The sequence below is a fragment of the Periplaneta americana genome, chromosome 5 (genome assembly GCF_040183065.1).
Source record: "Periplaneta americana isolate PAMFEO1 chromosome 5, P.americana_PAMFEO1_priV1, whole genome shotgun sequence".
NCBI lineage: Eukaryota > Metazoa > Arthropoda > Insecta > Blattodea > Blattidae > Periplaneta > Periplaneta americana.
In genome coordinates, this window is record NC_091121.1 from 91,986,892 (window position 1) to 92,008,326 (window position 21,435).

Below are 21,435 nucleotides of genomic sequence, written 5' to 3' on the forward strand. Positions count from 1 at the left end.
TTGACCATAAAATTTTAATTAACAAACTTCAAGTTTTGGATTATCTTCGTAATACTTACAGCTAATAACACCATAATTTACAAACGGACAGCAATATGTTTCACTCAATCAAGTAAAATCAAAAGCATTCATAGTAACTTCAGGTATACTCCAAGGATCCAATCTTGGTCCTTCGTTCTTTTACTTTATATCAATGTCTTGCCTAAGCAGGTTTTACGCTCTAAATATCGATTCCCTCGATTCATACATAACTTTCATTTTCCATGTATTTGAAAAGATTCCTACATATCATCACAGGAAGTACAAAAATCACAATGTCCATTTTAGATTTCCGAAAACGGAAGTTGTAGTCCTGCTTGAAGTATGTGAAATAAGATTTATTTTTCATTTATAGTTCACGTCCTGTTTTCTCTTTGAAATAATCATAGAAAAAATTACCTAACTATGAAATATAGCCTTGAACAATGAGTGTTTATTTACGACAACTTTGTAAAATACGAATCTTGGACAACAGTTGTAACAAACTTCCGTCAGTCATTCCCTGATTCGCCTCCTAAAGCAATGATTTACAATTTAGTGAAGAAATTTCGTACAAATGGATCAATATTCGATAAGAAACGAACATCTGTGAAGCGTGTTCTCACCAGGAGGTGTTAGATGTTCTCACCGACTAGAGAGAGTAGTCATACGACACCATTCTGCCATATAGTTCTACAGTAGGGATATCACAGTCTTCAATGATAAGAGGTACAAAACAATTGAAATTAAAACCTTACAAAATTAGTATAGTTCAGAGATTATCGAAACCCGATTATCAGAGCAGATTTAGGTTTTGCATGTGATTCCAACAGTCAATGTATGAAGGACTACTTGACCACACCTTAATTTTGTATAGTGACGAAGCATGGTTCCGCTACATGACAAAACAATGTCTTTGAGGAAACAAAGATATACACAGTTCATATTCCGTCCATTTTTAATGAGCTGAGTGAGAACGAAAAATTGTACAGTTATTTCATGCAGGATAATGCCACAGCTCATACTGCTCGTGTGTCAATGACCGCCATTCAGAAAATGTTTGATAACAGGGTGGTAAGTTGTGGATTATGGCCAGTTCGATCGCCAGATTTAAATCCCTGCGATTTTTATTTATGGGGCACAAAAGTAAAGTTTACGCGAATAATTCACATTCACTTGAGGAACTCAAACATAATATCCGGCACGAAATTCGAGTCATTTCGGCGAGTTGCTAGACATGTCTTCAGGAAATGTGCAGCCTGCCAAATATCAAAGGACGTCATTTCGAACATGAATTGTGAATTCGGCAAGTACATAATTAGGAAATACTAACCGCAAAAGCGCGGAACGAATCCTCCGTCGTTAGATATGAATCAGATTTTGAGTGCGGTTAGGGGTCTAGCCGTGGCTAGTTCACTCTGTATTTTCACGTATTTAGGATTCTGTCATTTTTCGGTTTTATCAAAAGCATTTTGAAAGGACCATAACATTTACGAGATAGTATTCATAATTTATGGTGAGTCAAACTTCTATTTGTATGTAAAATTGAATGGGGGTTTCAAATATATAAAATTTAATATATGGTGCCATTTAAAAAGTTTTTTTACCACACCCTGTACATGAATCAATATTTTTGTGAGACCACAGCCGTAAAGTTTAGTTAGATATCTCCAACAACTTTTGTTTTTTGTTTTTTGTTTTTTTTTTTTCATAAAATGAATATATAAAGAGTTATTACCAATATTCCATACTTAATTAACACACTGTATAATGAAATATTGACTAAACATGATGCATAATTAAGTAACTGCAATTTATATTCTAATTCTATTTTATAATAGGCTTTAATGACAATTTATACAAACACACAGAATAACCTATAAAAATCAGCTAACACGAATCAATTCCATGTACAAGTAATTCTTAATTCTCAATTTAAATTGATTAACTGTTCGTCAATCCCTGATATGACGAGGTAAGGACTTCCATAGACGATAAGCTGACACGGTGAAAGATAATAAATAGGAAAATATACGACGACGAGGAGTGGATAATGAAGCCTGATGTTGATTCCGCAATGTTGGAAGGTATTCAAAGTGAATTCTCAGATATTTTGGAGTAGAAGTGAGCAATATTCTAAATAGAACAGATAAATGTGTTTGAATTAATAAAATAAGCTTTGGTGAATCGAAGTTCCTTTCCCGCTGTACTGTTGAAAAGCATAACAGTGATTGAAGTTAAATGGATTTACTATTTTGTTTAATTATGCATATTATGTATAGGACTTTTTTAATTTTTAGTAATTAAAATATAATTTAATTTGTATTTATATTAATGTGCACAACCTTGAACATAATAGTAAAACTATTTTAATGCCTACAGAATTTTGAATCTAATATTCAAAGTGATTATGTTTAAATATAAAGTAGAAAGAGCTTAAATGTTCACACAGTATGGGACGCTGTTACCAGTTATGTAAAGAAATTTGTGTAAGTGCCGACAGAAAAGTAAGTACTGTTAAAATATAAAAATATCCTTAAAATTCTCCTAATGATACAGACATCTAGTCTTACTAGGAACATTTAGCAAGGCATTTCACATAGTGAATTAAGAAGTTGTATTTTTAATGCGAAATAATGCCGAATTACGTTTCTTTTGTACGAAACAACACCGAAATTAACAAATTTTTATACTGAAATTTAATATTTTTATGCAATGTAAATTAGGATCACAGTCTACTATATACAGTCACAAAGCTTGAGTTTTGAGGGTGCTAGAAACAATAGACTGTGACGGTACTATTTTGCATTGCCTGTAAGAGGCGATATTAGCGATCCTAGTGGTGAGCAACTACCTAATGTTTGCATATTTACTACGTATTGAGCTTCGCGACTGTATATACTAGACTGTGATAGGATCCCGAACTATTACCCATCCTTGTTGCACTTTCTCTCTACTAGGTATTTCAGTAGATTCCCAGAATAACTCTTTTTTTTTTCTGAAATTTTAAAACTATTATTTAGTCCAAACACATTCAACAAAAGTTAGAGTACTTAAACACAACTCTCTTTATAAAAACCTGGCGAGGACGGATCACGAAACAGTCAGTACATAACAAGAAAAAAATCACTTTTCCAATACTTACTAAACTCTGGCTGAAGAAAGTACCATGTAACACTCAAAAACATTCTCTTCTTTTTAGCCTCACACACACTTTTTGACATATGCTATAAAACAATCTCGTTCCGAATATACTTTAAAAATATTTCCATAAATCCAATTAAACAAAATTCCATGAGTAATTAAAAACACACGCAATCCTTCTTCGCTCGATCGTAAGAAATGTAGGCTACTTCCGCCGTAGTAAATCCCTCACATAAGACACGATGCCCACTCAAAGAAGTCGTAACTTCGAAAGACTAAATGAGCAAGGCCTCCTTCACTCAAACCTATATCCTTTGCCAGTAATAAAACACACCCCATACTGCGTCATGTGTCGTATCAAGAGCGACCCTTACACTAAAGGAAATTTAAATTGTAAATCATTCGCGTATTATAAAAATTAATTACTATGTTCTCACAATTTATCGCAGATAAAACTATATCATCGTTCTGAGTTCATAAATTAATGATTTCATTTCGAAATCTGAAAGTATTAATACTGCATAATGACTAAGTAATTGGAGATATCGCAACTGTATGGAATGGATATACTTGTTCACTTTTGTGGATGAAAAACAACCTGTATTCGCTGGACTTCTAATCGAACACAATACCACTTACTGTAAGTCACGGTAGGCTATGATTTGAATTCTAGAAATTCAAACAAGACGTTTAATGAGCCATCCTAAGCTTCCTTGGAATATACCGTACGTAATGTATCTAAAGATAAACACATACTGCATGTGTTTTTAATAAAATTGCCCGTGTGACAAAATCGGCAAGAAACTCGTGAAAAAACGCACAGCACAGAGACTGAATTATTAGAACCCGTTTGACAGGTCTACCGCATGGGTAGAATTCCCTCTTCAAGGTCAAGCGTCAGTTCTTGATCAACATCCTTCACAAAGGTTTAAACACATTCATCAGCACAAATAATAATGATACAAATAACAAAAAAATAAAATGAAAAGTTGAATAGTTTCTTTTCTCTTAGATTTCCTTTTCTTTTCTACGTCATTTTGTCCTGAGCACGAACTGAGTTGCTGAAGTTGCATCATTTTCTTCTGGGACCTACAATGTTAATCTGACGATGGAGTCTTCCAAAATGGGATGTATTTATTCCTTGCACTGATTTTCTTTCTCTTGTCTAAGTAGTAGCCTTGTATGCTGACCAAATAACCAACAAGTACAGCTATCTGTAATATTCAGTTGGTTAAAAATAATTACTCTTACGACGGAATGGTTTTTGTTTGGAAGCTGATGATCATGTTTAACCTGATGTTTCACATCTTTATTATCCTCTTCCTTTGAATAAACAAACGACGTCTTCCCCGTTTACAACAGACTATTAGCACAGTCTAGTATATACGTACAGTCACGAAGCTTAGTTGTGAGGGTGCTAGGAACAATAGACTGTGCCGGTACTATTTCGCATTGTCTGTAATGAGGCGATATTAGCGATCCTAGTGGTTAGCAACTATCTATGGATGCATATTTACTAAATATTGAGCTTCGTGACTTTATATACTAGACTGTGCTATTAGCTAACGTAATATTGTCGCTAACTAGCGGAGTTATATTCGTAAATATTCAGTGTGTGATCAAAATATCTTATCCATATTTTATTCTTGTAAACATTCCGCATTAGTTCGTTTTACTTAATTTGTTAAACAGACGAAATACATTTTCATAACTCACATAAATTCGAAATTTTCATTCAGAAGCTTTACTTTACAATTTACATAATCTTCTGCATGTTTACGCAAGACGTTTTTACAAACAGTCTCTCTGAATACCATTCAGGCCATCTATATTTTTAGTTCATGGCTTAATCTCTGACACAATAAAAGAGTCATTCGTACTTTAATACAGGGTGAACAGTAAGTAATGTCATTAATTTCAGAGGACTATTGAGATATTTCAAACAAAATTTGAATACAATTTTCTCGTTTTTTCTTCCTTTGTGTGTTTTGGGAAAGTTATTGATTTAATTCCCAATATACTCAGTCGAAAGCAGTGTATTATGATAATTGACTGAAAGAATTCTAATTTTGTCCCTTAAATGAGTAGAAATTTGATCCGAACAAATGTAATGTTTCCTTCCAAAACGGAATTTTAAAAATATTACGTTTGTTCAGATAAAATTTCTGCATATTTAAGGACAAACTAAAATTCTTTCAATCGTTTATTATCATAAGACACTGCTCTCTTAAATTGACAGTGTATTGAAAATTAAATCAGTGGCTTCCCCACAACACGCTGTGAAATATTTCATATAAAGCTATTTTTATCTCGTAAAGGAAACAAAATCGAGTAAAACTGTATTGAACTTTTTTGTTTGAAGTCTCTCAAAGATTAACACCCTGACACTAGTGACATTACTTACGGTTCATCCTGTATACATTCTAGTAACTTTCATGTCCTTAATTTCCTTGGCTTATAAGATTTCCGTACTATGACATGGGAATTTCTAGCTCCATGCTAATCAGGAGTCTCGATATACAGTATACAGTAATGTCATTAATTTCAAGGGGTTATTCCCAGAGATATTTTAAACGAAAAAATGTAATACAATTTTGTTCGTTTTTGTTTCCTTTTGGAGAACAAAATTATTTTATATGAAACATTTTTAGCGTATTTTGAGAAAGCTATTGAATTAATTCCCAATATGCTCAGTCAGTTTAAGAAAGTAGTATATTATGATAAACTTTTGAAATAATTTTAGTTTTGCCCTTTAAATGTGTAAAATTTGATGTGAACAAATGTAATTTTTCGTTCTGCAAAGGAATTTTAAAACATAATGCACTCTGACAACGCTGTAAAAGTTATTGTCTGGAGAGAAGCAGTCATACGTAGGTCCAGTTATACTGAACAGCTAGTGTGTTCGAGATGACGAGTGAGACAACAAGAAATGTAAACGTAATACCACAGTCTAGTAGCCTATATACAGTCACGAAGTTCAAAACGTAGTAAATATGCATCCATAGATAGTTGCTAACCACTGGGATAGCTACTATCGCCTCATTACAGACAATGCGAAATAGTACCGGCACAGTCTACTGTTCCTAGCACCCTCACAACTCAAGCTTCGTGACTGTATATACTATACTGTGGTAACACACACAATTGCTTTAAAAAACGGCTCGGGAAATTTGATTTGTTGTGTGTAAGTTTAAAAATGAAAGTGGAAGGGAACTACTTCTAATTGTGAGAAGAAAATGCTTGCAGTAGACATACGTAATTGTGTGAAGAAAATGCTTGCAGTAGACATACGTAGTTTTTTAATATTAAGTAGATTTGTATGCCTATAACGTAAAATAATCTTTTCTTATTGGTTGTGTTCATTAAGAATTTAATTAAAATTAAATAGAAAGAATTTAAAAATAATGTTTTGAACTTTGTTCGTTTAACGTAACATAGCATATTGTATTTATATTTTTGCCTGAGGAGTTTTAAATGTTTTACAGTTTTGTTTTTATAACGTGAAATAAACATCGTTATTGTTTTCTTTCTCTAGAATATTCAAGTGAAATGAAAGTGTAGAAATATTTTTTAATTCTTTAAATTTATTTTGAAATAAGCGTTATCTTATTGCATGTGTTCTCTGAAAATTTAACTAAAATTAGTTTGTAAAATTTATTTTTAATTTTCAACAAGAATTTGTTCAACGTGAAATGAGCAGTGTTCATTCTCCGTTCTTTAATACAGTTTAAATACAAAAATTATATTGTATATCATTTGTATATTTTCTTACGAGTTTAAAAATAATGCACTTGGCAATGACCATTTTCTTTTTTAATTTCAGCTAGTTTAACGCAACTGTCTACAAATAGATTTAGTATCCACCTGTGACTATCGTATTGTTTTGAGCGTCTTCCGAAAAATACTCAAAAACCTGTAGTTTAAAATTCTACAAACTTAATTTAACAAACTCAGTATTTCCCGCATCACACGTACTAAATTTTCTACGAGTTCTTTAATGCAATGGAATGCATCACACTTCTCCTTGTTAAGTTTTGCAGACCAGAAATCAAGTTTCTTTATAAAGCCTTTGTTTTTATTGCTGGTTGTTATGTTAACATCTTGGCCTTGCAAACTCGTGCTATTCAAAGTGTTAAGTGTTGGAAAATATCAACAAAGTAGGCCACTATAAATGATGTTCATGTAATATTTCATGTTATTGTTGCACTATATTTTTCTAATTTGATCGTTCTTTGAGTGGTTTCCACTAATTGAGTAAAATTAGAATTTTTTTTTTTCAATTTTACAGGGATTTGTGTCCTATCAGTTCAGTAAAAAAGGGATCGAATACAGATGTCTCGCCCAAAAGTGGGTCGCGCCTTCAAAAAGTTTGAGGACCACTGACAAACACTTCCTTTCAGCCACAAATTTCGTTAAGAACGCGCTTTCGCGCACTCACATGGGAATGCGACATGCGAACTGAATGGGCTGGTCTAAACCACTCGAAGTGAACTCTATTAAACTAACACCAATTAAGGAAATCCGATGCCTTAATAATTTAGAAATTGACTTATGTTTAATGAAGACACATTTGGCAACAGGCGTAGTCTCGGGACAACGAGTGGGATGCAGGATCGAAGTTGCATTCGAGCGTGTGTTCGAATCCCACTTCCGTCGGTTACCTAGTCGGATTTTTTACGAGGTTTACAACAACTACAAACCGAATGTCAGGTAACCTCACAAGCAGCTATCGGTGTAGCTCAGACGGTTGCTACGTTTGTTTACTGAACCGGAACTGCACTTGAGCATGGGTTCGATTGATGCTTGGCTGATTATCTGGTTGTGTTTTTCCGAGTTTTTTCTCGATCATAAAGAAATTATCAGATAATTCATGAAGATTCTCGATCTCTCTCGACTAATACCATTTCGTTACCACCAATTCCATCGGCGCTGAATAATTTAACAGTTTATGTAGCGTCGTTAAATAACCAAGTAAAAGAAAATAAAATGACATAATTCCATAACGAATCCTATGGTTAATCTTGACAAATAACATTTCGGGATCACCAATCCACCGAGGCTAGATTACCACGTAATTATCACAACTACAGTACACTAAATAACCTATTAAAGCATATAATGCATGTATAGGGAAAAGAAATTACGCAATTTTATATTTTATAATATTGACGTATAAATATTACCTCTTAGTCAGTCGAAAAATATGACGATTTTCTGTTAGTCGAAGCGATTACATTTACTTCTGTTAGAAATACTTAAGCCCAATTCGAATCCGGAGACTACAGTCTGTCACTTTGATATTCATATACTTTGACACCTGTGGAGTAACGGTTAGCGCGTCTGGCCGCGAAACCAGGTGGCCCGGGTTCGATTCCCGGTCGGGGCAAGTTACTTGGTTGAGGTTTTTTCCGGGGTTTTCCCTCAACCCAATATGAGCAAATGCTGGGTAACTTTCGGTGTTGGACCTCGGATTCATTTCACCGGCATTATCACCTTCATCTCATTGAGACGCTAAATAACCAGAGATGTTGATAAAGCGTCGTAAAATAACCTACTAAAATAAAAAAATACTGGGATTCAAATGTTACTGCTTCACAGACACTATTCTTAATGAATTGTTTAAGCCTATATTACAACAATATTTAATGCAAAATTTCAACTTAAAATGTTGCTGTTTCATAGGTAGGCCTACAGTTTTTTAAGTAATGTTTAAGCCCATATTACGATAGTCTTGTTGAATAATTATTTTAACTTAAAACACCGATATAACTGTAACACAGGTATCGCTCTTAACGCAATATATTGCGATAATCTTTATTGTAAAATAGTACCTAACTTAAAACACCAATAAAATTGTAACACAGGTATTGCCCTGAATGAAATGTTTAAGTGTATATTACAATAATATCTGCTGTAAAATGTAACTTAAATAAAGGTACTCCTATAACACATGTATTGTCCTTTAGGTACAAATGTACTTTCCTACAACATTTTTAAAGTGCTTGTCCTCAACTTTGTTGAGTGTTGACCTGCAACATCATTTCATACAGATCTCTGCTAAATTCGTCCCCTGACACTGAATTACTACTGTCCAAATTTCACGAGAAGATCCCTGCGAGGGGAGTACGGTCCTTGCGGGGTAAGAGGAGAGAATAAACCAGTAACTCAGCGTTCTTGAAGGAGCAAGTGGATGGGAGTGGTATCATTGGTCGACTGGGACAAACAAGGATCAGTCAATGGCCGGCCGGTTCCGTGTCGGGCATGGAATATAAGAGTGGGGGGAAAACTCGCATTCCTTGCTCGGATCTTCTCGTGAAATACGGACTGTAGTTAAATATAGATCGTCAGTCTCACTTCTATCAATTTCAAATGGTTTATAATTTTATGTCAGTCTTACACACAATTATGTCACCACTTACACAGACATACTGTCTTCCGAATTCCTCTACTCACTCCTGTACTTTCGTAGTTGTTTTAGACATCTTTATTTCAACTAGTAGTGCGTAATATCAATCATAAACTGAAGCGTACTATACTTGTCTAGGAGTAAGGAATCTGTTTTAGAATGACCCTGTAGTGTGCGTTACTTGTGTTTGTGAGCAGGGTGTCTACTGAAGGACATATAACGTAACGTATACCCCGTACACTTACATTCATTCCAATGTTGTTGGACCAAGAAAATGGTCTTTACTTATGAGAAACCTATCTGAAGTTCAAATTAATCCTTCCTTCTTTCTACCAGCATGCTGTTCGTGTAACTACGACGAGAATTATTTATGTAAAAATCACAACTGAGTCCACTATAATAATATTAAAATTTTCTTCCAGCACCTTACTTGAAGGTCTGCCACAGAAGTGACAGTCGACTGCAGGAGTGTCTGAAGAATTCCATCAACAATGTGCTTCGAAACATCAAGAACGGTAATGACACTACTGTACCCATTTCTGCTTTCATTTATCAATACTTATCAATATTTAATCATTTTAAGACACAGTAAAATGTGTTAACTTATTTTAAAATACACATGTTTATAATAACGTTTTCATAATGCACGAATTTTATCTTTATAAACACGCTTATGCAATATTAATACTCAAATCAATAATCTTCTAGAGTTTAGAGGATCGAATTAACGACTATAGTCACACTTTTGGTACACCACCATTTTGTTAGTAGTATCAAACACTCTCTTGGAACACACTGTTTATTCATTTCAGTGGTTTTTGTTTCGAAGCATAAAATAATATGTTAAAAATTATTCTTTCACTGATTAAAAGATAAGAAAATTATTTAAAAATATAAATAAAATCAAAATTTCAGGTTATAATTCCATAGATTAAATCTACTGCTGCCAGGCCCAAGTACAACAGTTGGATCTATAGACCTACATGATCCGACTGAAATACGTAAGTAAACACGAGTTTTTCATGTCGTTATTAAGATTTTAGCTAGATTTTATGGTTTAAGAGTTTTGGTACAATTTATTAATAATAAAGCTTTGTTATAATGAAGAAGACTGTTACGTAGTCCACTGACTCATCTATATACGTGCGTAATTCTATAGAACAGGGCCTGGCAACTGTAGCAAATATGAGCAGTTAGACGCGGTATAGACGCTTGTGAGCGGCAGCTGAGAGCGAGGTGTTGAAATGAAAAGACTCCAAACTTTTCACAAATCAACCAAATAAATATTCCATAGATTTTCTTAATTACCTTGAAAATGACTGATATAAAATAATCTATAGACAAATATTTCTTTTACTAGAAATAATTAAATATACCTCTGATATTTTATTTAAAATATTTAGATATTTACAAGCATATAAATTGAATATCATATTTAAGATGTAGAAGATATTTAGGCGTATATTTGTCTCATATTTTTAGAATCTAGGTCAAAAGAAAAGAATTAGCCTACAAATTTTGTGTACACTCAAATTTTTAATTAATTTATATTAACATTGGTGACTATTTTCAGAATTATTACTTTAAAATTAGTGGACTGATAGTTGATTAATTTCCTAAATAATTATTTTTACGAGTTAATTAAATATTTACAATATTTAAATTATAAACATTTAGGTGTACTGTACATTTGTCGCACATTCTTAGGAAATACAAAACAGATGAAGAATCTGTTTCATAAACAGAAACGAAGACAAATATAAATTAATTTTAACGTTGCCAACATCTTGAAATTGAAAAAAGGAAAACATTGAACAGCTTGTGGTGGAAATACTACGTGATTTTCAGCTCTTGGCAAAATTAATGTTCATTTGTTGGCCAAAGTTTAATTTTGGTGCTACATAACCCAGTTCTTGAAATGCGTCCTTACTATACGTAAGTGCAAGATAAGCTAACATACATTTAATATTTATATTATAGAAAATTCGTTAAAAAATTGTATTTTTGAAATTACGAATTGTGTATAATTTAGTTAAAATTATTTAGTGTATTAATATCTTTGTGAACTATTAATAAATTATCAAATGCGTCCTTAAATAAGGCAAACATAATATAGGCTATCACAGATATTTATTTTCTGTATAATATTGGCTATTCTTACAATTTTGTGTAGTGGAGGAGGGAAGACCTGTCCTGTGACCTGATCACGCACCTTGGATACATCACCAATGGATATGGAGAAAATAAGTTTTTAGTCAGAGATTAACTGCCGAGTCGGTAGATTCGTGTAATATTAACCAAACCGGAACACACTTTGTTTCTGATCTCCAATCCTTTCCCCTGTCGCGTAGCTTACATGCCAGGTTTCATCTCTCGATCTATAATTTGTTGCACAGTGATGAATTATTGTATGTCACCAGAAAAAGTCTGATGGTAGTTATAAAAAGTTAATCATGTACGCATACATAAGTTATAGTTGAATATTATTATAATATTCATACCGTTACAGGAAAATAATATATATTCCCATCACGATTCATATTATATAATTATACACTACATATCGCACTCCCAGTAAAATAGTGTCATAACTCGAAAATTGTTATTTGTAAAGATATGCTATTTCGTAGTAAAATACTGTATAAAATATTTTGATAAATATGGTACAGTCTTAGGCAAAAAATGGCCGCTCTCCTGTAGCGTGAATTTTGTCTAAGTCCACTTCGGGCAGCGCCTGGTTCACACGAGTAGGGAAAGAATGTTTATTTTACATCTAATTTACTGCTTGCATATATCTTTGTTATAGATTATTCATAATCATAATACTTGACCGATAAACAGAAAAAGCAACAAACAAACAAAACAAAGGGGAAAAAGCGGAGTCTTGCGTTAAGGGCCCTATACACGCTCAGTTTAACTGCGTGAAGAACAGATAAGGAGACCGTCCCACTTTGATGTCAAGATTGGGGTCCGGAAAATTTTGGGTGAAAGTATGGCCAAATCCATAATACATGTCTCGACTTTTTTCCTATAGGCTTAGGTTCAAGAGAAAAAATATTGGAAAATTACGAGTCAAACTACTGTAGTGTAACTATTCATTGTTGCAATAAAAAATGATGTGGCTGCGTGGCCCAGGTGGTAGCGCGTTGGACTCGAGTGTAGGGAGTACATGAAGTTCGGGTTCGAATTCCTTTTCGTCATTCTTTCATGTTTTTACTTTAATACTCTTGTTCGTAGCTTCCTGAGGTGATATCATTTTTCAACACGTGCGAAAATTAATGGTTTGAAGAATAAATTTCCATATTATATTGCGTCGTATTACATTGCATTGACATGGAGTATTCCTTCAGATGATTTACATTACTACATAGGCCTATCAGTGATTAGTTGTAAACATAATGTATTGGCACTTTGTATCAGGTGTGTCAGCCACGTTTTTTTTACACATATGAAGCAGCTACTATTAAAATATCATGAAAGTCACTTAATAAATGACGTAAGTATATGCAGAAGAAATTATGATACCGCATCTAATAGCATTGGACTATAACCTTTAACATCTTCTCCTGTAAAATTGTGTCTATGTGGCTTAGGACTATGTATCATTCCTACCCCTCGAATTGTTTGTATACATCTGTAGTCTGATTAGTATAATGTGTTACTAGTCAGCGATGTATGCAATGAGGGGGAATGAAACTGTTATCTCCTGGCTTAGTTGCCTTATGACTGATACTTTATTGGTGTCACTTATGAGGTTCGGACAGTTCACTAAACAATCGTTATAATATTAACGAAAACCTCTTTTTTTAGGATCAACAGAGCTGGGTTTGAAATCATTGGATCCACTTGATGTGCCATTCTTGGAGATGACACAGGATAATGGGAATGCCACCATCCACATCGAGTTCAAGAATGTTCGTTTCGAAGGTCTCAGCAATACGAATGTCACATCAGTGAAGTAAGTCTCTTTCCATATCTTACTTACAAATGGCTTTTAAGGAACTCGCAGGTTCATTGCCGCCCTCACATAAGCCCGCCATCGGTCCCTATCCTGTGCAAGATTAATCCAGTCTCTATCATCATATCCCACCTCCCTCAAATCCAATTTAATATCATCTTCCCATCTACGTCTCGGCCTTCCCAAAAGTCTTTTTCCATCCGGCCTCCCAACTAACACTCTATACGCCTTTTTGGTATTCGCCCATACGTGCTACATGCACTGTCCATCTCAAACGTCTGGATTTAATGTTCCTAATTATGTGAGGTGCAGTTCTACATTGTGTAACTTTCTCCATTCTCCTGTAACTTCATTCCTCTTAGTCCCAAATATTTTCCTAAGAACCTTATTCTCAAACACCCTTAATCTCTGTTCCTCTCTCAAAGTGAGAGTGAAAGTTTCACAAAACAACCGGTAACATAACTGTTTTATAAATTCTAACTTTCAGACTTTTTGACAGCAGACTAGATGAAATAAGATTCTCAACCGAATAATAACAGGTATTTCCCATATTTATTCTATATTTAATTTCCTCTCGAGTGTCATTTATATTTGTTACTGTTGCTCCAAGACATTTGAATTAGTCCACCTCTTCGAAGGATAAATCTCCAATTTTTATATTTCCATTTCGCACATATACTTTGTATTTTCGGAATTTACTTCCATACCTATCGCTTTACTTGCTTCAAGTAAAATTTCCATGTTTTCCATAATTATTTGTGAATTTTCTCCTAACATATTTACGCCATCCGCATAGACAAGAAGCTGATGTAACCCTTGCAATTCCAAACCCTCTCTGTTATCCTGAATTTTCCTAATGGCATATTCTAGAGCAAAGTTAAAAAGTAAAGGAGATAGTGCATCTCCTTGCTTTACCTCGCAGTGAATTGAAAAAGCATGAGATAGAAACTGGCCTATGCGGACTCTTCTGTGCGTTTCACTGAGACACATTTTAATTAATCGAACTAGTTTCTTGGGAATACCAAATTCATTAAGAATATTTTATGAAACGTCTCAGCCGAGTCATATGCATTTTTGAAATCTATGAATAAATAAATATAAATAGATTCACCAAAGAAAGTACCATTTCCCATTGCTCTAATAGCTTCTGTGAGATGTATACAGTGATAAACATGCAGTTTTATTCTGTAGCCACAAATACTTTCAACATAAAAGTCGTTAGATACTTACGTGTGCAGTATTTTAATGCAATGTTGTAGACCCCCCCACCAAACTTGTTGCAAATGTGATACTCGAGAGGTCGAGGACGCAATATTAGGGAAACAGACCATTTCCCTGACAATTCGTCCTGGACTTCTCACATGTTATGTTGGTAATTAGTAACAAGTAGTAGGGGAGTGTTAGGTTACAACAGTGTATTAGAATAAAGAGGTAAGTATCAAACGATATTTAGTTGAACGTATTTGTGGCTGCAAACTAAAATCGCATTGTGATGTACCGAAGTACAAATGAAGTTTCCGTACAGGAATTCTGCGTTACCATGTGCTGAAGAATGAGTAGAAGGGAGATAAATCCTCTTCGGCCCTGGATTAGAAACCAGAGTTTTCAGCTCTACGTGCTGACGCTTTATCCACTAAGCCACACCGGATTCAAGTTCCGATGCCGGATTGAATCCCTCTCAGTTTAAGTTCTATCTCTCTGTTCCTCTTTTTCACCACATGGTAACGCAAAATTCCTGCACGGAAACTTCATATGTACTTCGGTACATCATAATATGATAATCGTAAGTAATCATTTTATGATTCAAGACGGCGCCTTGTTCCGTCGGATCCCGGCCATTTAGTCACTCGTAATGAGTGCACCTCTGTACATAGTGTTGGAAATTGTGCCACTGTCACATATACTGTGACACAGTAGGCTGTATGAGGATAAGTCAACAAAGGGGAACAGAGAGATAGAACTTAAACTGAGAGGGATTCAATTCGGCATCGGAACTGGAATCCGGTGTGGCTTAGTGGATAAAGTGTCAGCACGTAGAGCTGAAAACCCGGGTTCGAATCCCGGTACCGGAGAGAATTTTTTTCTCTGCTCTACTCATTCTTCATCACATAAAATCGTATGTTTATCACTATATACAGCCCACAAAAGTCAATGAAGCAAAAGAAATCTTCCTCCTTTGGTGTAGATTTTCTGGAATAGGCCTACCATTTTTATATATGATTTTAGATCCCAACAGTGCAGAGGTGACCCGTTTATGTTTATGAACATCAAAGAAGATAATTATATTAGAAATAGCAAGAGATTATTTAAGATACAGATCTCTGTGTAGAAATTCAGATCTTCATGTAGCTACAAAACTTAGTCACCGATACATTGTATGGCTCCATATGGGCACAATTTTCTTTACCCCATACGTAGAGATGGGAACGATATAGCCTATCGGTTTTTACGAAATATCGATATTTTCGTTTCGATAAATCGATATATCGATATCGAATTTTTGATTCAATATATCGTGTAATATATCGGTTTTCTCCTAAATTTATCGTTTTTTCTTGTGGAATTATTATCATTACCAACAACAACAAAATCCACACTACACAACCCCGATAATTCCCGAGAGGTGGCGCCAATGAAGGTGGACGATTAATTGTGCAACCTTGAAATATCCAATCCATTCAATACCTTGCTCTAATTGGCTGGACTGGAATTCGAATTTATTTATTTTTTTTATTTTAGTGGGTTATTTTACGACGCTTTATCAACAGCTTAGGTTTATTCGAATTCAGACTGTTTAATACACAGCATCAAATTCAAAATGCAGTGTGTGCGAACGTAAGAAAGATGGGAGGTTTAGGGGAGAGTCGGGTAGTATCGGACAATGCGTTTCTTTCATCTACCACCATAAGGTAGTACCTGAATGACATGGTAACGTTTCTCTATGCGACATCACAGAAACGTAACCATGTCAATCAGGTACTATCATCGTGTGGTAGATGAAAGAAACTCGCTGTCCGATATTACCCGCCGTCCGATACTACCCGACTCTCCCCTATCTACTACTGTTTTAATATTGTTATTAATGTTCTCCAAGGCAGGAGCAACTCCCACCCTGAAAATGAACCATCTGACCTCAAAACGGGTATCAAAACTTTTATCTCTATATTCTGAAATTGAAAGAGAAACAAGGATTTAATACCGATTTGACATTTCTTTACAGCTATGATTTTTGTGCACAAACTAGTACTGGCATTCTGTTTTATTATTATATCTTTAAGTGCATAAATATTCTATCTATCATCATCACCATTGTTGTTGGGATTGTTGGAGTGTAACAGTAACTTGCAATGGGAACTCACTATTAGAAGGATTGTATCAAATCAACTGTGAAGTTTGTCAGAATTTGTAACATTCTAAGTACGGTTTACTTACATTTAAAAATAATTATAAGTTCCGTTTACATTTAAAATGATTACGTTGTTAGGTAGAAAAGAGCATTAGCCTATATCTGTGTCTTGGATTGAATGCTATATAAAATTAGTTCGATCCCGGCCAGGCTCATGTCAGTAGATTTACTGGCATGTAAAAGAAATCCTGCGGGACAAAATTCTGACACACTGACGACGCTGATATAACCTCTGGAGTTGCGAGCGTCGTTTAATAAACCATAATTTAAATTTTAGAATAATTGAATTGTGTTCCAATATCAAATAATCAACCATACTCACTTAACTCTTTCCCACCATATTATTTAAGCTCACCTTACTTCCACCATAATTTTGATTTATATTAGGAGCTACATCATATGGTATTGAGAATGTATTGTTTATTGTTACAATTTTACATTTATGCTTTTGACTGTTATGATGTAAATTTCAATGGTAAAAAGGAATATTAAAATTTAAGTACTTTCATTGTAATACAGTAAATATACGCATGAAAATGCAATTTGCTTAAGGAATAGCGATATATCGATAATAGCTCGATATATCCATATATTTTCTGCAATATATATCGATTATCGAAATTAGGTTTGCAATATATTGCAATATCAATATATCGATATTTAAATTATTTCCTCCAACACTACCCATACGGTTCATTAAAAATTCTAGGTTCCCATACGCCGCCGTCTGGCTCCCATGACAGTAATTGAAATTTCATTATCATCAGAATTTTAAAAAATGAAATGCACTATTGTATAGTGATGCAATAACAATCTAAAAATATCTTCTGTACTTAAAATAAATATATTCCTAGTTTACAATACGTACGGTAGATAACAACCATTCCAGATGAATTCGACAGCCAGAAGTCTGCTTATTCAGCACAAAAAATTTCAAATTCTACGGAGATTGAAACCAAATCTATGGCAATCTGATTTTAGGTAATTTTTTCTAATTTTTCGTACATCTTAACAATCTTTCCTTGTAAAATTATAAATTTTGTGGTAAATATCGGTAATCTCGCTTCCTAAAATCTGCCCTATATTATTTTAATAACAATGAAGAAGGAGAAACAGAATTTTGAGACTCCCCGAAATCACATACGACATTGAAAATGATCACCATTTGCTTGAATAAAGACTCCACATCTAGTCAAGGTGTTTAGAAACACATTCTGAAGTTTCTGGCAACTGTTAGAGGGCACGGCATTTTAAATTTCGGTCTTAAGTTCCTACAAGTTTCGTGGTTATTTTTTGTAAACGTTACGTTTGAGGTTACTATACAGGTGAAAATTACGCATGGAAAGATCATAGGATTGAGGTTGTTCTAATTATTGGCTGATTTTTGTTAATCGTTAAATATACGCCGCAAATATTACACGGAATAATTGTGAGCTGTATATGTTACACCGCAGCGGTCGACAAATGTAGTACATTGAGTACAAATACTGGGTGTTCATTTCAAAGTGTGTCATGACGTCACTGTTGTGAGCCAGCGATTTGAAGCGAGTTTCAGCTTTTATGTCAGAGAAGTTGTTTATTAATCAAGGCGTTCAATCTGAACTTGAGAACGTGTACGGTATAACTTGAATGTCGTAGCAACAGATGGTGATCTGTACTGTCTGTGTGCTACCATAACCTCTTTCGAACTGCGTTTTGCGCGGCCAAGTCGTACGCAGGGTATTTGTTATCATCGGTTGCGTACGGCAACATTCCACAATACAAATAAAATGCTCCGTGTCCATGTTGTCCGTCGAAGTTGATGTCAACAAATACGTAAGTAATCGTCTTAACCCTCTCCCCATATCCCGACAGTAAGAAAAAACCCACCTCAGTACATGTTTCTAAACAGTTCACATTCCTGCCACTACCGGCGTTACCGTAGATATCGGTAAGTACTCTTCAGAATGATCGCCGTACTTGCTAGGCAACTTCTCTGACACATAGGTTATACACCTCTGCGGAAGTGTAGGAAGATTGAATTCTCTAGGCTCATCGACTAGCCGTATGACGGCATACAGCGAGCCATGACACACTTTGAACTGAACAGCCAGTAGAACGCGATTTCTCAACCCCACTCTAGTTCGCCTGCACCGGCAGGTTTAGCCAAGCCCCTACAGTCTCGGCTGCGCGGAACGAGGAAACCGGGGCAAATTGAACGCTGCGCTTGCCGCCATGATGTTGGAGAGGAGACGCATAATAGCAGTACGTAAATCACACAATTTAACGCTGTGATGTGTCCATTTTCGATGTTTAACGGAAAATTAGGACGAAATAAATATATTCAAAGTTTCATTGATATGGGTCAGAGCATTAAAGGAAAGAAAATAAGTACCCAGCAATTGATAGAAAACATGCTCATACATCCATAAATAGACCTACACAATACACATTATAGAATGTATAATTTTACGTTAATCAGCATAATGTTAGGTTTCAGAGAACTGTTCACAGAGAACTGAAAAAAAGCGCACATTTATTTTCTCTGTGACAAGGTGAAATAAATAAGGAAAAAGGAAAGCAGTGACTATAAATATAAAAAAGGAACGATCCGCTACCTAAGCGAGCATACATTGTGAGATTAATGAATGACTGTTTTGATACTTATTTTTTCCAAATTTGGGCCCCAAAATATTTTTATAAAACTAATCTAGAATTTAAGTCGTTTCAGCAATGACATTTCTACATAAAACAAATGAAAATCACGTACCAATTAGGATCAATGTCAAATTTTTACATCTACTCCCTTTCAAATCAAGCATTTCTGAATGTAATCCTAATTGCTATTTGCAAAAATGGCATAATATAATATATTATGTGAAGTTCTGAATTCATTCTTGAGACAAGATTCTATTGTTTGGCTCGATTGGAAAATACAAAGACCGTAGAAACTAGAAACCCTGATAAGGTTAGACTGATGTGAAATTTCAATTTTCTAAACTAATTGTAGGTAGATCTCTGAAATTTTGTAGTTTTAATTTGTAATTTTAAATTGTGTAAATTTAGGTTTTTAAAAATTGCTACTATTTTGGCCAGAATTTTTGTCTACGTGTCAGACCTTCAGGAACAAAACTTACTATACAATTTTCCTTTTTATTTTACTAAAAATATAATTAAAAATATTTAATACACCAAAGTGTAAAAACAGAAAAAAATTCAACTCGAGCGTAATAAAATTAATATAAAAAATACCGTTTATTGATATTCTGGCTGATGTGTGTGTATGTGTATATATATATTATATATATATATATATATATATAGTAAATTTATTCCAACTCAACAATGTAACTTTTATTTAAAGCAACAATAATAATCACTTTCTACAATTTAATTCTGCTCCCGTCAACAATGGGATCTCCACTCCACACAGTAACACATTATTCGTTATTGCACTCCACAGACGACAGTGACAATTACTTGAATTATTGAGAACAACACTGTACTGCTAATTTTAACTAATGTTCACGAAGCACTATTTACAAATCAGAACTGCCAGTTCTCAGTTCACAGTTCGTTTGCCTTGGCTAGTTCTTCTAGCTCAGTCACTCGAGTTCACAGTATCTCGAACCACAGACCTTCAGAGACAATCCGCTGAACTTCGAAATCAGGTCCCCCAACTGTAGTCCACTGCACTCAAACTCAGGACTTCCGGCTCCACACTTACGGACACAACTCAAGTCGAACTTCGGTCTCAAAGCTGGCTTCACTGCTACACAAGACTGGCTGGCTTGCTGTCCACGACTTTAACAACACTGCTACTGTTCACTCGCGTCTCTTCTTTTTATAACCAAAGCATAGTTTCTGGAGAGTACGATTTCCCGAACAATCGACAGATGCCTAGAAGATTTCCACGGATGTCAGGATGGCATTCTCGAATAATCTGGATATCTCCCCTCTCTGCCGCGGTCGCTCCCTCTCTTCTCCCCCCTCCTTTCTACGCCACAGCACATGCCACAGGAAGCAGATGCGCGCGCACTTGCGCCGAATCACGGCCGACCTTGTAATCCTTCTGCCGGTCGTGAGATCGTATCCCAGCTCTGTCACAATATATATAATATATATATATATATATATATATATATTATCAGGTAGTAGGCCTACATCTCACTTGACGATATGTGTCAGAGGAAGAGCAATTGTTTGTATGCATCTGAAGTCTGATTAGTGGAATATGTAGCTAATAGGCGAAGTAGGCATTGTAGGGGGAAAGGAACTGACCACCCCATTATCTCCTAGCCTAGTTGTCTCATGAGTGATGGTGATGATGATGATGGTGTTACTTATGAGGTTCAAACCTGTCTTCGGACAGTTGACCAAAACAACAATAACAACAAAAAATATGAGTGTTAGGTATGATCCTGATAGTAAGTTTTGTTAAGAACATAATCAAAAACCTCTACAAAAAATCATGCATGTAGTACAAAATCTGTACAAAGAGTAGCATTTTTAGCAATGTAAAAT

At 34.8% G+C, this 21,435-nt stretch overlaps 1 protein-coding gene across 2 annotated transcripts in view; it reads left to right on the top strand.

Moving 5' to 3' along the window:
* Positions 1-21,435, top strand: part of LOC138699985 (protein takeout-like) — a 39,238-nt gene that overhangs the window by 3,243 nt on the left and 14,560 nt on the right. For both annotated transcript variants that reach the window (XM_069826243.1, XM_069826244.1), the window contains exons 2-3: positions 9,991-10,083; positions 13,379-13,526. In XM_069826243.1, the coding sequence (XP_069682344.1) occupies positions 9,991-10,083; positions 13,379-13,526 (241 nt within the window). The remainder of the gene's footprint in view (positions 1-9,990; positions 10,084-13,378; positions 13,527-21,435) is intronic.